The 18,693-nt window shown below is 38.6% G+C and overlaps 1 protein-coding gene across 1 annotated transcript in view; it reads right to left on the bottom strand.

Annotated features, from left to right (window-relative positions):
• GUCY1A2 (guanylate cyclase 1 soluble subunit alpha 2) overlaps positions 1-18,693 on the bottom strand; it is a 157,272-nt gene that overhangs the window by 44,767 nt on the left and 93,812 nt on the right. Inside the window, exon 6 of the mRNA XM_083823966.1 lies at positions 3,937-4,080. Within this exon, the coding sequence (XP_083680092.1) occupies positions 3,937-4,080 (144 nt within the window). The remainder of the gene's footprint in view (positions 1-3,936; positions 4,081-18,693) is intronic.

The following is an 18,693-nucleotide window of genomic DNA, read 5'->3' as shown; positions in this document are numbered from 1 at the left end:
TAAAGTCAGATGTATTTAATTGAGTAATCATCAAATAAAAAGCACTACATTTCATAATTGCAGTGTTAGGCTTCCCTAGAGCTGAAATCTCTGCAAGCAGGACAACCCAAAGAGATTCATAACTTGAGTCTGCCTAAAAAAGACCATTGCCTATGTAATAAATTAGCCATCTTAAATGCGCATGATGATCAGTCACACCCCAATAAGCTGAGGGATAACTTCTGAACTCATTTTCCGTTGCTGATCTTAGTGAACTTAAACAAGAGGTATGCCTCTGGAAAAGAAATCCAGTGCAAACACCAACAAGACTATAGCGTGTTTACTTATTAGAAGATGCAGTCACAACAGAATAACTGTTCTATAATAATCTGCCTACTAACAGAAATCAAACTTCAAGTTACTGTGGTGTCACATATTATATAAAATGGCTGAGAATAACTTCCTCCTGTTCAGTTAAGGTTTATCAGCCAGTTTTTGGGGGGAGAACTTGACAACACAGGTGCTTACTCCTGAGATCAGAAGGTCCCTTATTTTTAGGAATTATGTTTTGAAAATTTGTCTCAGAGTTGGTGAAGTAATTGTTTTATTTTTTTCAAAATAGCTAGTAAACCATCACGAAGAATGAAGATCACAGTTGTTCACGAAAACTGTCAAAAATATCAAAAAGAGAGTTCAGCATGAGGAAAAGTGCCCTTTGATTTCAAGTTTTCAAATATCCAAACACTGATACAGGTTTTTCAATACAAGAAAACAAAACCTGAATCAGTATTCTATATTTGAAACTCTTGGCAAGGACTCAGGGAACGTGAATTGATCTCAGTAACATGAATCACAGATATGAATTAAGGTCAAAATATAGTCAAAATACTGCACTCGTTTTGACATCCATATCAACAGGACCAGTTCAAAGTAGCCACATTACAATACATCGTAGTTCACTGTTTAGAAGTGAGGCCATTTCACAGTTCATAGAGTATACTTCACATTTACAGTTAATGTTATATATAATAGTTAAAATTTCAACTCTTAATGGTGAGGCCTAATTGCAAGGTGTGTGAAGCAATAGGTTTCCTATTAATGGTCCTGAGCTGAGACCACTGTAACTTTTACACACACTTAGGGGTTCCTTAAACTTCAGGTGGATTATGCACACGGTGTATTCGTTAAGAGGAGTCTGTGGCACAATGGACACCTTCACAGTTTTGTGAAAAACTAATGAATACAGGGACCACTCTATGCAACTCAGCATTGGCTGGAAGTTAGTCATGCCAATTCAATTTAGAAGTAGTACATACGCTTTTAACTGTGACGATCATTGACATAATCAGCAAGAAAACTATGCATTCTTTGCCATTTGTAGGAGGATTCATCTGACAGAGCGTAGAAGCTTACAGTGTAGACAGCCACATTTAGGCTAGGTCTACAGACTTCCCTTACAGACAACTGAGAAAATACACATTTTTAGGGTGTGATTCATCTCATGCAAGAGTAGATACCTAAACTAGGACAAATTAGAGTAGACTTCTCCAAAAGTCCTTATTTCTATAGTTTTACAGAGTAGAAATCCAGGTGAGAGGAATCCTAACCCTGATATATTTAAAATCTAATCAAGGTGCCTTTCTAAATGATACATTTTTTTAAACATGAATTAGCAGGCTCACTACAAAGGCAACAATAACTTCCTAAGCTTTTGTCACCCTGGAGGTGTGATTAGTTGGTATCGCCAGCCCTCCAGCTTTGAAATCACTCACACTTAGAACTGAAAACAGGATAACTAACGCCCACTGAGGACCTTCTCAGTACCTCTACTTTCAGCATAAGTTATGATGAACTGATAGTTCTGAATTCAAAAGGAAGTTCATTAGGCTTTTTGAACATATGCAGTTATTCTTAGCATTCTCTTCTTTATGCAAGCATATTTGCCATGCATTGTCTTCATAGTCTTTCTTTTATAAGTTTTCGTATGCAGTTACTGAAACCATAAAGAATTTTCCGGAAGAAAAGTGACAGTAGTAATGAAAACAACCACAAACTGTGACTCTAAGAGTAAAACATACACCTTCATAATTTCCCTGTGATTGCAGGAACCATTCATAAGAAAGTAAGAAGTTGGAGAGGATCTGGAAGGCAGTGTATGACAGTTTAGATAGAATGTATTAATCAGATATACTCACTGGAAAAATAGAGAAATCATCAAACAATCTAGAAAATCTATTTTGATTGGAGTAAATGAATACCAATTTCATGAATTGGTAAATGATTAGCTACATCAAAACTTAAAATGCTATCTCTTCTTCAGTCTTTAGAAAACATTTGTCTTTTAATGCTTATTCTGTTTGATAAATGCCCATGTAAACTTTTCCAGAAATTTTCTTCCACATCCATAGTCCAAGGAATTTTTACAAAAAGTTATGCTTTTGGATATGTGGACATTTTGCAGTAATCAAATAAATATTTTCTTCTGGAATTAAAAAAATAAAAAATAAAAATCAACCAAACCATCAGTACTAAAAAATGGAAATATTTAATCCAGAACTTAATATATTTTCATTTTAATATTGTGTTGCCATATTTCATAGAATTTCTAGCTTGGATGAGTTGTGTCCACACTCTCCTTTCTCCTTTCAGGGCATAACAATTCATTTGGATTAAAGCTCTCTTGATTCACCACATACAAAGAGTTCAAGTAGTATAGTTCAAGATTTGATTTAATAAATAATTAATAGAGAAAGGTTGGAACTTAGTAATATATAATCTCATTGCTCAAGAAGCATCTCAGCAGCACTGAATATTTTTTTGAGTTTTATCTATTTTCTGTCAAGTTTTAAAATCTCAAAATGTCTTCGAATTCTTGGAAAAAAAATCCATGGTTGCAACCCTCATTTTTAATAGATAAGAGAAATTGCAGTTTGCAAAGTGCAACTCAACAATGATATAAATTATCCCATGGGTACTCTGTCCTGCCTTCTTATCCAGCTACATATGGCTTTTGTTATAGGCTCTAGACAGTGTTGAATTATTGTTCTAAATAATCCCTCCATTTCCTCTGAAAACAAAAAGTGTGCGTTAAGGGAAGAACAATTTAACCAGAAACAGGAGTGAGTACACATAATGAAGACAATATGTAATCCAAACCTTGTAAAAGAAATGCATGGATTTTTTTTCCCCACTGAATTTCCATCTTTTACTTCAATGTTACTCATTCCAAATGCTAGCAGCTACAAGGTCAGTGCAAGATCAAAAGCAGCAGAAGAGCAGAGTGGAACTTTAAAATGGTACAAAATGGACATGTTTTTCCACCTCCTGCTGCCTCCCATATCAATCTAGTGGAAAGAACTGGAGTTGTGTGGGAAGCAAGTACATTACCACCAAGAAAGAGCAGGCAGTCCACACACTCTTTTATTCAGATCAACTATTTTTAAAAGAGACATGTGCCCCTCAGAGATGCAGAACTGAGTGACTCCACAATAGCGCTGAAGTTCAGATCAGGAGCCTACTTCTGAAATGTGTTTCCAAATGCCATCACACGTTTTGGCTTGTAGCATGGGACAGTCCGGAAGCATGTGAACTGTCTTCTCACACTAAACTGAACTAGAAGAAAGGCTCCAGGAGTGCACCGAATTGTGCGTAATGCTACAAATAAGCATTCGATGCATATGACAAAGTGACAGCTAGTCCAAAGTAGATCCCTACATTCACCAAAATGTGCATAATGTGCATTTTAGGTCTCTACTGATTTTGTGTCATCTGCTGTGCTTGCTAAAGTAGCTGTGATTGTCAACGGGCTCCAGTGAAATATATGCTCACAAAAAAGACTGTGAAATCTTAATGCAAGTTCAAATTTTCCTAGCAGTAGATTTCTGCCAACAGAAAACAATGGAATTAATCAGGCCAATGTACCACTGACTAGCTGAGAATAAAGAGCAAAGGGGTTACCTTAATAGGGCTCCCATCTGGAGTGAGGACCTCTTCTGAAAGCTCCATCATCTTCAGTGCCATCAGGGCAATGGCTTTAGCATGACTAAGGCTTTTCTTATGGAGCCCTGCCGCAACGCAGTATGCATCACCTATTGTTTCCACCTGCAGCAATCAGACAAATCAAATGTTAAAGTACGATAATGAGAAGAGATCGCTACCATTAGTTATCTGCAATCAAGTAGCATTGCTTAAAAACGTGTGAGCAAAACATCCATAAAATAAGCAATTAGACAACGGAGCATAATTACCTGAGTTTGCAAACAGGTGCAGTCAAAACCTGACAAGCGGTTGCATAGGGGTTCATCAACATTATAAACAAAGGGGATCATTATGTCTAGAACAATGTATGCCATCAGCTGAAATATGACATTTTTCCATAGCAGTAATGCAGAAAACTCTATTTTCCTAAATGAGAAATTGCTTGCAGCTTTGGTTGGCACTATTCCGGTTGAGTTTGTTGTTTGGTAAGAATAGTACCACATGATTATAACTCATAATTATTATTTGCTCTGCTAGAAAAGTACATTAGGAAGAGAATTAGAAGAAGCAAAATGTCACCATAAAAAACAGTCGAGAGTCTATGACTTCTCATTAGGAGGGAGCTCTTTCTGGTATAGGGAAGAATTTAAAAATAGATGTTATTGCGACAGACTTTTGACTGCATCTGTCTCTGTTATTTTCAAATAAGAAATGTTGCCTCTCTCTACTGTGCGGGCTACCTGACTCTGAATTCCCTACCTTCAGGCATCAAGTTCAGCAGACTGTTCCCTCTGGTCTCTTCAGACAGGCCTTACCTATCACTCATCCTAGATTTTCTTTAAAGAAAGCTGTCCCTCAGGAGGAAGCAGGAACAAAGGAAATTACAGAAGCCCTCTGGCTTTGGATGAAGGAAGCTTGAGAAACACTGACGCCCTTGAGTTCTGCAGCTTTATTGACAGCATTGTGTTTTGTAGTCTGCCTGCCCTCACATCTGCAGCATGCTCCGCACAAAGTCTGTGAGCACATGCCGAGGCAGACTCAGCCCTCAAGGTTTAGTCTGGTTTTTGCTACATCACTAATTTGGCTTTCACCCTGCCCACAACACTATTGGAATGGCAGAAAAGGCTTCAGCGAAGATTAGGGTGAGAAAGAAGCATGCATTAAGCAAGGAGATACTCAACAAATAAATACAGTTGATTCTACTTTTTGCGGGGACTCTGCTAATAGTAGTAGACCTCGACCTTTGCAGATTAATTTCCAGTGTTGAGAAGTAGAATTAAAGGTAATATCTTGAAAAGTAAGCATTTAAATGTAAATGTATCCAGAGCAGGAATCTAGAACAGCAGTATGAGCAAGTTGGAAGCTGTTACAAGCCCATTGCCAAGTTTGACTCCTTAGTCTTTCCTGGTGATCGTACAGGAGGATATACAGCAGCAGCTCAGGATTTCTCATGAACTGAGAGCTGAGGCATCTGCTAGCCATCTTCACTTTTAGAAGCTCCTAATAGTACTTGCATGTAGAGAAACATGTGGGAGCAATCAATACCCCTGTCTGCCTGCCCATTTTACCCAGTCTATATGTCAGGATCTCTGTCCATGAGAAGTAGACTGACAAATCCCTGCAGTTTAGGTCATCTTTTCAAAGATGGATGGATGGGCAAGCACATTGCAATGGATGGGTGGAAAATGTACAAACTGGAGAACAAAACACACGATCACAATGAGAAAAATGTATCAAGATAAAAAAGACACTCTAGATGGATAAGAAATGGATGGTCAAAATATTTCAACTACAGAAGGAAGAATTAACAGAAATCCAAATAGATGGACATTGTCAACCTTAAAATTGTGGATGAACATAACCAATTTGATCAGAAATTAATGCATTACTACACACAGAGCTGAATCTATGATGACATACAAAAAATGAAATACAAATTTTACTCTTTGTTGAATGACTTAATTTCATAATGACTTTTCTATTAAAGTTTGTTGCATTACACCACTTTAAGTAAATGTAGATTTGAGACCACATACTGTTCCTGCAATATTCAGGCAGACCTACTTATTTTGTTAGCATCTTCCCCTTCAGAAATTTCCATAACCATGTAAGCCAATTTAACAGCTAAATTGCACTCACAGAATGAGTAGCATCACCAGAATTGCATCATATATATCAGAGTACTACCAGGAAAAAGAGAATCCAGCTGCCTCGTTTTAGCTTTACTCTGAAAATAAAAATTATAGTAGTACCATTGCAGGATACCTTTTAAAGTGTATGTCCCTATGAAACTCCTCTGATGAAAATACTGGAGTACCAGGGGAATGATTAGGACAGCTGAGACTGACCTGCTAGTTAAGGCCAGATGTGATGATTACTGATAAGATTGTCCAATGCTTTACCATTCTGTGACTGGTTTCAGCCTCTACTAAGATTTTCCCCGACTAAGTATTTAAACTGGAATTTCCATGCTGAATCTTAACCAAACTTTAACCTTGGTTCAGTCCTCCTTCAAAATCAGGTTTGGCAAATTTTCCGATTCTCAGAGGTTATTTTTTTCCCAATCCCTTCTCAAAAAGCATCATGACTTCTTATAATTCCCTGATCAGAGTAAATGTCAATAGCATTAGAAGAAAAGGAAGGTACTACTCAATGCAGCTAAAAATAGCAGCATTCAGCTCTGTTTGATGCTCTTCAGAATAACTGTAGAATCAAAGAATCATAGAATAGTTTGATTTGGAAGAGACCTTAAAGATCATCTAATTCCACGTGCCAGGACACCTCCCACCAGACCAGGCTGCCCAAAACCCCATCCAACCCGGCCTTGAACACCTCCAGGGATGGGGCATCCACAGCTTCTCTGGGCAACCTGTGCCAGGGCCTCACCACCCTCTGAGTGAAGAATTTCCTCCTTATATCTAATCTAAGTCTACCCTCTTTTAGTTTTAAACCATCCCCCCTTGTCCTATCACTCCATCCCCTGACAAAGAGTCCCTCCCCAGCTTTCCCATAGGCCCCCTTTAGGTACTGGAAGGCCGCTGTAAGGTCTCCCTTCTCTTCTCCAGGCTGAACAACCCCAGCTCTCTCAGCCTGTCTTCATAGGAGAGGTGCTCCAGCCCTCTGATCATCCTTGTGGCCCTCCTCTGAACTCGTTTGAATACTTCCATGTCCTCCTTGTGTTGGGGGCCCCAGAGCTAAATGCAGAGCTCCAGGTGGGGTCTCACAAGAGCAGAGCTGAGGGGGAGAATCCCTTCCCTCGCCTGGCTGGCCTCGCTGCTTTTGATGCAGCCCAGGATATGGGTGGCTTTCTGGGCTGCAAGTGCACACTGCTGGCTCATGTCAAGCTTCTCATCAACCAGCACCCCCAGGTCCTTCTTTTCGGGGCTGCTCTCAGTCCAATATCATGCTAATCAAACTAAGCAAATCAAGTAATCAAACTTCAAAGGAAATCTCTACCTGATGCTAAACTAACTTCTGAGTTTTTGGCTTTGTAATATGAATATTATAATGCATTAATATATTTTATTGTCATATCCTTCTAGACAGGTACACAGGCAAAGGTATTTTGCTACTGCAACCATGCAATACATTGTTTCTTTTAAAAAACAAAATGTCCTCGTTGAATATTTCAGCCATTTTTTGCATATGATTGACAGCTTTACATTTATTAAGATTGAGTACATTTTAGTTCTATTTAAATATTTTTTCTTAATAGTCTTAATATTTCTAGCCATTCATTGACAGCCTGGCCTACCGTTAATCATTTTTCATCCCTTATGACTAATTTACACTCACTTCCGTCAGCTTCACTGGATTTTTCATAATTGGGAAATAATATATATTATACCACAGAAGAGAAGGGAGGTTGAACTTAGATGTCAAAATTAGACCAATCTATAAAAAATATGGGATATCATTTTTATATTTAATTAACAACGAAAGAAGCCAGTAATCATTGCAGCTACTTACACTGCTGTACAAAGGTCTCCTCTCAAGCCTTCTGTAACTCCTTGCCAAATCGTTGAAAATGTCCAAAGGATTTTCAGTCAGGCCCCACAACACATCAAAGATTAAGATTCATAAGTAATTGAAGTAATTGTGTGCACTCTACAGTTAAGAAACTGCTTCTTGATAGATATGCTCAGACTGCTGAACACTGTATAGTGACAATGCGTAAGACTCGCTGCAGATACAGTTTGCCTGTTACAGATATGAACAGTACATTTTATAGAGATTGAGCTCTACAGTAATTATCTTACAGTCACTTACTTATCCTTAATTCATATGGATTTTAGATGGAATATGATTTGCAGATGAACCTAGGAGCCCAGCAGGCAGAATATAATTTCTCCAATAACGTTAGCAGAGAACAGAGGTTAATAGACTGTCCCTGGGGCAACTCCAGTGGGTCTTTTCTAACTACCAGGAGCTAAACCTTCTGTTACGTTAACTGAAAAACTGGAAGTTGTAGCTAAATGATGTCCCCCTGGTATATATTCAGGGTGTTGATTCAATGACAGTTCAGAAGGGAAAGTGTGGTACTTTTCCTCATGAATAAATGAAGATGCACCAGGAATTACATATATGAACTTCTCAAAGCAATGAAGGCTCTGAAGTGTCACACATTATTTCACAGTCTTATACACACAGTGGAGGTGTGTCAAAAGATCATTTTGAAAGCAAAACCTGTAATGGCAAGTATAAGATTTTCATCTAAAATACTCAGGAATCCCAACACTCAAAGTAATCTTACTAGCACCTTTTTCAAAGCACAGCTTGAAAATAAGCATCAAAAATGCAATCTTGGTGGTCATTCTTGTGCCAATTCTGATTGCAAATTCCTACAGCAATCACAAAAATTAAATGCACTGAAAGAGAGAGGTGGAGGGAGAACTGGCTTTAGTTGTAGACCTGTCTCTCTCAGCAGGTTTACTGTAAAAGCTTAATAGATAATTTGGATTATAACTGTTACAGTGGAGTGCTCATCACCTTGATTTTATTTAAGAGCTGAAAGTAACGTGTGTGTTTGGGGCAGGTGTTCCTATGCATTACACGATTAAAAGATTAACTATGATTAGTAAAAATTACTAAAGATTACTAAAAAATTAACTATGCACAAAAGAATGGGAATGAAAGTTCAAAAATTGCTGTTTTATTTCATGAAGAACATCTACCTTTAGCAGCTTGTCCCTTGTAGATCCTTTATCTTCCTCTGAAGGGTACTTTTGTACTATTGTTTCTATCTCCTACATACACACAAGTGTGTGTACATATTTATTATATCACTCCACAGTGAATATCTAAAATAAAAATAATCACCCTAAAATAATCCATGCCAGTGTCTGTACAGACTGTTACACTCTGTTTTTCCAAATAAATAAATGAATTGGAAACAAATAGTCATCTTGCCTTCACTTTAGAGGTAAACACAGTTGAAGTACTGTCTTTACCTCAAAGTGTCATCCAGAAATAAAAGCCCTCAATGCAAGTTGCACTACTGATTTTAGTTAAAGCTGGCTGTCCGTTTGAGACAAAACTGACTACTAAAATTTACTGTGCAATTCAGGATGAAGAACTGCAGAATTCTCCTGGATATCTTCATATTATACACAGGTGAACAAATGAGTACAAGATTACTTTGGACAGTGTATACGTAAATATTTCATAAGCATCTTTTGCTCAAGGATACTCTTTCTTGAGCCAAAGAAACCTTTACGTGTCACATATGTGAGGAAAAATATATTGCTGTTCAAAGTTTATTTGGCTTATTCTTATGTATATAAATTATGTAATAAATTATAAACTATAAATATGCAATAAATTATAAACTATAAATATGTAATAAATTATAAATTATTATAAATTAAAAGTAAATTAATATAAATTAAAAGTAAATAACTTATGTATATATTTTTATTACTGTATCACACCTATAGACTTTAATACTTCAGGCCTACTTACAGCAAATTGTTTGATTCTGGTGGGTAACACTGCCTGTACCTCACCAGATGATGCAAAAAGACAATCTAAGTTTCATTTTTACATTCATTTAATTCTTTTACTTGTTTGAGCAGAGCTAATCCACTCAAGTCAAAGCACAGTAACTCATGAAAAAAACTCACAGAAAATGTCCACCAAGAGAAATGGAGGCAAGGGCAAGCCCATTTTCTTCCACCTACTTATTCTTACTTTTTTACTGGGAATGACAAAAAAGACTGGTGTAAGAGGTCCTCGAGCAGCTTTTTTTTCTCTGTTCTTAGACTCCGTGCCACATTTAACAAGGTCCTAATAGAGTAACTAGACATAGGTATTCTTCAGCCTTTTCCAGGTCTTTGATTTCTTATCCTCCTTCCTTAGAGTAACAGATACTTTTTCAAATTCAGTTATGTTTCTAAATGCATCAAATCCTGCTTATGGTCTCATGTGTTTCTGTTACTTTAATCACCAGAAATATTTATTTCTGCTTAAGTATGTATGTTATAATTTTAAGTTGGCAGTAAACTTGGAATATTAAACAGTTTCTCTACACTGCACACCCTGTTTACAGGCACAGCATTTAAACTGTATATGCTATATTTAGCTGAAGGGAAGCTTATTACTAAACTGTTTCTTATCACTTATGAGCAGTCTGCCAATAGCTAGAAAGTCTCCTATTGCTGGAAGATATTCTATAAAGTTTCATTTTATAAGATTGAAATAATAACGAACAGCAGTTGCAATGATATCAGTTTCCTCTTAAAGAGCTAGAGAAATGAAAATAAAGAAATAAGCAGCAGGGAAAGGCGTAATAACTTAGATAATTGTAATTTAATGTTCTTCCCTTTTCTCCCTTGACTCTTCTCACTGAGAAAACTAACTCTGCTTGGGTGTAATTTTTTTCCCCACACAAAAGTGTTATGCTTCATCTTAAAAGACTTGGCTCTCATTTCACCCATTGCCTGTTCATGTTTCCTCTCTGTCCCCATATACAGACACACTGATCTAGGTGCATCCATAAAGAACATAACCTTGCATTTCATGGCATAAATTTCAAAATGAAAGGCTAAAAAGTCTGCCATATTTCATAAGTAGCTATTATGGCTTCTTGTACTTCTTCAAGTTTCCACATTCACTACTGTCAAAGATGGACCATTATAGTGTTCCCCTGATAATTAGATAATTGAGGTTATAGTGTAGCCACTGATTTTTCCCTTTGTTACTAATTTCAGAAAGAAAAATCTGCTATATAAATTACTTTTCATGATGTAATGTTTAAATTGCCCAAAGAAACTTTAAAGTAACGGAAAATATTTTTATTTTTCCCCCACTGGCAATAATGAAATCTGTTTGTTGTTGTTTGGAGGTGGTGATGTTTTTGTTTGTTTGTTTGTTTGTTTGTTTCTGATTTGTAACTTCCCATTACAAATGGGAAGGGGAGGGGGGGGGAGGGGAGGGGAGGGGAGGGGAGGGGAGGGGAGGGGAGGGGAGGGGAGGGGAGGGGAGGGGAGGGGAGGGGAGGAGAGGAGAGGAGAGGAGAGGAGAGGAGAGGAGAGGAGAGGAGAGGAGAGGAGAGGAGAGGAGAGGAGAGGAGAGGAGAGGAGAGGAGAGGAGAGGAGAGGAGAGGAGAGGAGAGGAGAGGAGAGGAGAGGAGAGGAGAGGAGAGGAGAGGAGAGGAGAGGAGAGGAGAGGAGAGGAGAGGAGAGGAGAGGAGAGGAGAGGAGAGGAGAGGAGAGGAGAGGAGAGGAGAGGAGAGGAGAGGAGAGGAGAGGAGAGGAGAGGAGAGGAGAGGAGAGGAGAGGAGAGGAGGAGAGGAGAGGACTTTTGTCAGAAAAGAAAAAAAAATCTGCATATTTTATTACAGATAACTTTACTGCTCAGCTGAGCCACAGAGTTGCATTGTTTGGAGCTGCAACATGCTGGTTTCCCTGGTGATCAACCAGCATATTAGCATCTGCCAGAATGTCAGCCTTTATCTTTCTCTAATGACTGTCAGTGAAATTACCACCTCAGTTTCCTTAGCTGATGAAATACAATTTATATTTCTCTTCTTAGCTAAAAGCGAACAGAATCAGCATTAACATTAAGGACCCTTGAATACTCCATTGCCTCTTACAGTCAATCCCAGACATTACTGATTGTTCCTACAGGAGTATGCAGCACTTACCTCTTTGCACGAAGATCATCATTTCCATTTGTAAAAGTCATGGAAAGTCAAGCTTTGAACTAATCTGGCAAGTATTCTAAGGGACCCTACTGAGAGACAGAACAATGCTCAGTGGTGAAGGGAGTTACTCCAGTGTCAATATAATATAAAGCAATGAAATTTGGAAAAACAAATTTGGGTTGACGATGATTGCATGAGAGAAATTAAAATGCAGTGAAACTACATTTTACTCAATCAAAATACACTCCTTGCATTAAAGAATATGACACGACATTAAGGAAGATAACATGATTAAAAAAACATCACAATAAATCACACGAAAAGTAGATGGCACTAACAGGGAAGAAGCAATATTTCAAGCACATAGGCTGCAGATAAGTTGATAAGGTGAGGACTAAGTGGGTGAGATTTGGCTCACCTAACCAGAGAGATCTATAATGTAATGACAGTTATTCTCTCTCTGTTCAGCATGCAACCCATGGACAGAAGTGGGGATTCTAGCAGTCATCTGACCTGTGCTAAGCATCTCCTTCGGGAAAAGATGAATCTCACACTAAAAAGATGAATCTCACCCTAAAAATGACTCGTGCTTACCCTATAAAATCATACTTTTCTCTGCTGACTGTGAGGATAGTCTAGATGACTAGTTCTTTCTTGTAAATAGCATAGTTTCACCTTCTCTGTCTCAGAACAATGTAAGAGAAGGTTCTAACAAGACCATGGGAAGAGGCAGAAGGCAGGCTGAATATGGAAGGTCACAGAGGCAGGTGAGTTTTAGAAGCAGAACAGGGCAAGTGCTGGGAAACCAAACAGTCCTTTAGTAAAGCTGATCCCTAGAAATACAGATAAACAAGTGAAAAAAGCTGATCTCTAGAAATATAGATGAACAAGTGCAAAACCTGCATAGGCTCCATATGTCAGGCTCCTTTCCACTCAAAGATAAATCTAAGCTCAAAACAACACTTATTGGAGAATATGAAGTTTAAGTGATTCCTATGATTACACTAACAAAACAAACAAACAAACAAAATATCAATAACTTCAAGCTTTTTAATTTGTTTTGAAGACCTGGAAATAATTTCTCAATGAGCACAGTCAAGGTATTTCCCTGGCTGTCTCTTCATCAGAGTTAAGTTCCATGCATACTCCTCAGTCTGGGCTTACTGGAGCACATCTTTGCTTCCTGCACAACTAGTTTGCATTCCTGAGGGAATGTACAAATATCTAAGGAGGTTGTTTCTTACTTCCCACCCCATGGGACCAGGATTCAGGATGGGAACGCACCTGGAATGGGAATCTGGGAAGTGTTCTCAGCTACTGCAATACAGAACTCTGCCTTCCCACATTTTTCATTATCCTCTTCACTCATATTTCATTCCAACTGCAAGACTAAATTACACGGTACCTTGAAACGACATATTTCTTTTATGAAAGCTGAAATGTATTCCATTTAAAGGAATACTGCAAAATTCATCCTTAAGATGAAATTATTGCGTTTGACTCTATAAGAAACCTTTGAAGTCATTAGTATCTCTCAGTGTGCTTTTCTTTCATCTGTTTTCTGCCCTAAGTTGTAGATCTGGAAACTTAGGGAAAGGCTATGGTATATGGCAATGTGGTGTTCCACACTTTTCATTCGGATTTCATTATTCCTGTCCATGACTTCTAGTTCTGTTGCAAATGGAATACCTTTTTAACTGGTATGGGACAAAGACCAAAGAAAAGAGAGATCTTCACCATTCCAGTTTTATATTAAGGCAACAGTCCCAGCACTCACCACAGACAGCAATTTATTTCATATCCATATTCTATGTCATTGACTTCTCCCCATATGTCCTTCTACCCATACCCTTCTCCCAAATACATCCCTGTAAATCAGTAATGAACTTACAATATTGTCATTCAGTGTGGGACTCGTACTACCCAGCTTTGGTCACACTAAAGTCAAGCCTCTAATTTTAACTATTCAATCATAATCTTTCTATTGTCAGTGATGAGAAAAATGAACTTCCATGGCATGATTCATTCCATCTTGAAGTCTAGAAACATCATGTTACCCATTTACTACAGCAGGACCCCAAAATTCATGTCTTCACTTAATTGCTCCCATGCCTAGCCTGCAGTTTAATATAAAAAACTGCTCCCATGTTATCATCTTTTTTTTTTTTCTCTCTTTTTTTTTTTTTTCTTGAGCCAGGATGGCCAAAGACTTGGATGACTTAGTTTGTGAAACTCTCAGAAGACCCTGGGTGAGCTGTTATCTTCTCTTGCACCATGTGCCTTTCAAAGTGCACTACAGAATGTTCCTGCCCCCAGAAAGTACTCTGTAACAGGAAAGAGATTGCACAAGTGTGTTGGCCGCTAGTGCTGAGATACTGTCTGTCAGCAGCAACAGCAAGATCCCAATTAGCTAAAATAAATAAATAAATAAATAAATAAATAAATAAATAAATCCTGTATTTTGGCATGCACATTTTGGCATGCAGGTCAAGGATGTTATTAAATCAGTCAAGCAAGGAGGAAAGAGGTGAAGTATTTTGGGCTGTCTATGGTAGAAAGATATGAACAAGTCAATCTAAAATACAAATCCCATGAATAAATGTTAAAGTGACATCGGAGACTGGAGAGAAACTGGATAGGTTATTTCATGGAGAGGTGATGCATGTGTGCTCTTTCTTTGGAATGCAGTTCAGAAAGGCTGCTACTGAGAATGGTCTAAGTATGCTTGATCCTGGAGGATCCCACAGGATCCCATACCTGAAGTATTGTGTCCAATTCTGGGTTCCCAGTACCAGAGAGACCTGGACATACTGGAGAGAGCCCAAAGCACTGCCACCAGGATGATGAAGGCACTGGAGCATCTCTGCTGTGAGGAGAGGCTGGGAGAGCTGGGGCTGCTCAGCCTGGAGAAGAGGAGGCTCAGGGGGATCTCATCCGTGTCCCTCAATCCCTGAAGGGAGGGTGCAGAGAGGCCGGAGCCAGGCTCTGCTCAGCGGTGCCCAGTGCCAGGACAGGAGGCCATGGGCACAGCCGGGCACCCAGGAGGCTCCCTCTGAGCACCAGGCAGCACTTCTGTGCTGGGCGGGTGACGGAGCCCTGGCACAGGCTGCCCAGAGAGGCTGTGGGGTCTCCTCCTTGGGGATCTCCAAAAGCCTCCTGGACGTGGTCCTGGGCAGCCTGCTCTGGGTGTCCCTGCTCGGGCAGGGGTTGGAGCAGACCTCCAGGGGTCCCTTCCAATCTCAGCCATTCTGTGATCCTGAGGTAGCTTCTAGACCTACATTTCTATCTGTATATATAACAAAGATAGAATACTGACCTTTTCTAAATTAACCAAAATGCATATGTTTTCGTGATGTGTGAATAGAAACCAAAGCTTAGGTCTGTTTGCATTTTCAAGTTTTCTATATGATTTTCCACTGCACAGAAAAGCTTTGAAATACAGTTAAATTGTATGACATTGTGAACCTTGAAAACATCTGTTAGCTTAAAGTACTTTGGGCTGGTTTTTTTGTTTGTATGTTTGTTTGTTTGTTTTTTCCAGAAATGAATTCTACATGTTGGATACACTATCATTTATAGAGTTCCCCAAATCTTTGGGATACTTTAAGAAAAATCCCATTTTTTAAAGGCGGCAAAAGTTTTCAAAATAGCATTCAGGAATCTTCTTTAGTTTCTATCTTAGTGTTTGGCTCTCTTAGCTTCTGCCTTTCAACTTTTCAAAATTAACTCCTAAGCAATGAAAACTTATGCCTCAATTTCAAGGTAACTCTGAAATGCTTTTGTGATGTTGAATTCTGCTTTTTGGAAAACCCCTCCCATGTCAGGAGAAGTGAACTACAAGTGCCTGTCTATGAAGTTCAGTTCATCTGGTAAAGCTCATTTTTAAAAGTATCTTACTACAAATCCCAGCTCCTTTCCCAAGAGTCTAATTATGAATCAATTGCTCTTACCAGGCCTGAGGGCATTTTATTTTTAGTGAGTTTAATGATGCCACATGCTGGCAAGTTCATGAGCATTTTACAAGAAGAGTTTTATTCAAACTTCTTTCTATAGCACCTACTTAGCAGTCTTAAGCATAAATCTTACAGTATCCAGCATATGGAGGAATTCTTTTATCTACACATTGATTCACAGAGTGCTGTTTTCTTTGTGAAAGGAAAATAGACAAATGGTTCTTGCTGTGTACACAACATCTAGTATTCTAAAATTTGGGTGTGGGTTTTTGTTCTTTTTTTTTACTAGTTAAAATACAGACATGCAAGAAGAATTACAGTTTACATTATGCCAACATCAGGTTTGCACACAACAGTCATGGAACACATAAGTCATAATGCATAAATGATTTCTCTCTTTTGTAGGCAAGTATGAAACTGCAAAAATCATATTGAATGTTTACAACGAATAAAAAACGCTCTGGTTGGCATTCTGCCTTATGTGAGGTAGTTGCAATGTCAAAGTAAAGAACTGTCTAACGAAATAAGCAACCATTAAAATAATCATGTATAACTTAAGACACACATTTCAGTTTAATGTGATAGGACTTTTCCAGCAGTAAGAAGGGTCTTAGATTGCTGTAGCTACCCCTAGTATTAAAACTACCACTGAACAGCAACCTCATCAAGATTATATGAGCTTTCATTTATCTGTCTTGAAATTTCTATATTCTCCTAACTTCCCTAAGTATCCTCCACGTTCATTTCAGAAATTAGAGTACAACTTATGAATACTATTTGAAAGAATGAAAACTCTGCGTTACGGAGGGCTGAAGTATATGAAAGGCCAGCCTTAAGTTGTCAGGATTGTGCTAAGTATCCTCTAGGTCTGGGACAATACTGGACTGTTGACACAGAAATAGCTTAGGCTGATGGAAAGTGAAATCAATATTCTCCAGTCCTTCAGAAGAACTAAAATTTAGACAGCTGAAAAACCTGACACAAGGAAACAAAGGACTTAAGTGTTAATAACATAGCATGAGGAAGACCTGCATGCTGTAAAAGGGCACACTCCTGGCCATGGTTCTTTTCTACCCACTGTAACTGGGCTTTCTTCTCAATATGGAGCAGGGAGCCCCAAAGGAGGATAAACTTCTGGGTGCTGCCCAAACAAAACTTCAGGATGTAGCCAGTGTTCACACACAAACTGTGGACATGGGAAGCACTCCCACAACCAGCAAGCTGGACTTAAGCTCTCAGGCTCCCCGGCAGTCTGAGAGAAATGTAACGGGACACATAAACAAATGAGGGCTTCTCAGGTAAGAGAAAAGTGGAAGGATGGACTAAAGAGAGAGAGAAGGAAATATATACTAGCACGGTATTCCTGAAGAAATCATACACAGAAGCAGAAGTCCTGGACTCTTAAGAGGATTCTTGGGTGATTAATTGCCTAGAGCAGGGGAACATGCACAGATGTTTTAGCGCTTTGTGCAGGTCTGTATGTTTATAAAGTAAAGAATGACTCTTCTGGAGCCTGCATATCTGTTTACCTCATTTGTACTTCTCCCTAAAGACAAGAAGTGTAAATCCACCACAAGGCTGCAAAACAAATACAGGCTTAAAGTAATGGGAAGTCTTGAAATATCCTGGAGCTCTCTGGTGATAATAACGCAGATGTGCAGGGTGATTTCAGACAGAAAGGAACCTTTCGTGTTTTGTTTTGTTTTTTAAATATAACCCCAAAACACTTCTGATTTCCCCCAAAAATATTGGCACCCCAGCTTCGCCCTGTCTCTATAATGGAGATGTCTCACGACACTCTGTGTGGCAGCAAAGTCCATGCACAGGCTGGAGAAAGTCAGTGCTACAGCCTGCTCAGAGCAAGAAAAGCAAGAAGGTTCAGAAGCCCTCTGTGGTGTGACCTGAACAGAGCAGCCTGCTAAAGGGCAGCTCTACACGGCTGGGTGGCACCACAGAGAGAAGAGTTTCTGCGTGATGGGGATTTTATTCTATTATCCACTCTAACCTGACTTTAAATTAACAAGAAGAAGCAACACTTGTTCCATCGGTAATCCCCAAATTTGCATCAATTTATCTTTAAATAGGTATATTATAATATTTTCTGTATATACTATTGCTCATAAGAGAGTGTCAGTATAGTTTACATATTTTAATTGCATTTCATACAATCTTCATTCAGTAGATGCCTCAGCTGAAGCTAAAAGAATTTGAATCCTTCCCAACATAGTCAAGTAGTTGCACTGAACACACAAGGTTAAAACCAAGGAAATGATGGAAAGAAGACAAAAGTAGTGGCCATAAGTTTTACGTGAAAACTTGCAAATTATGTTTTTTAACTTATGGAACATTAAGCTTGCAAAACTTCAGAACAGTCTGAAGCTCATGAATCCCTGTCATTGCAGTATTCTTTAGTCATTATAGCACCAACAATAAACTTAATGACTTATATGTGATTGTGTACAAATATCTTACACCAAGCAGGATAGTTAAGGCAGTAGGAAAGTACTTAAATTGCTTTTCTGTTTTTGTTTGTTTGTTTGTTTTGTTTTAACTAAAAATGAATACTGATTTCTGCTGGTTGAAAATGCAGCCGAATCAGTTATATAGCAGAAGATGTACAGCAGAGAAATTTTGCCAGCT

This window comes from Anser anser (genome assembly GCF_964211835.1).
Source record: "Anser anser genome assembly, chromosome: 1".
NCBI lineage: Eukaryota > Metazoa > Chordata > Aves > Anseriformes > Anatidae > Anser > Anser anser.
Note: the sequence above shows the minus strand (reverse complement) of the source record. Positions and strands in the feature narration are given on the sequence as shown.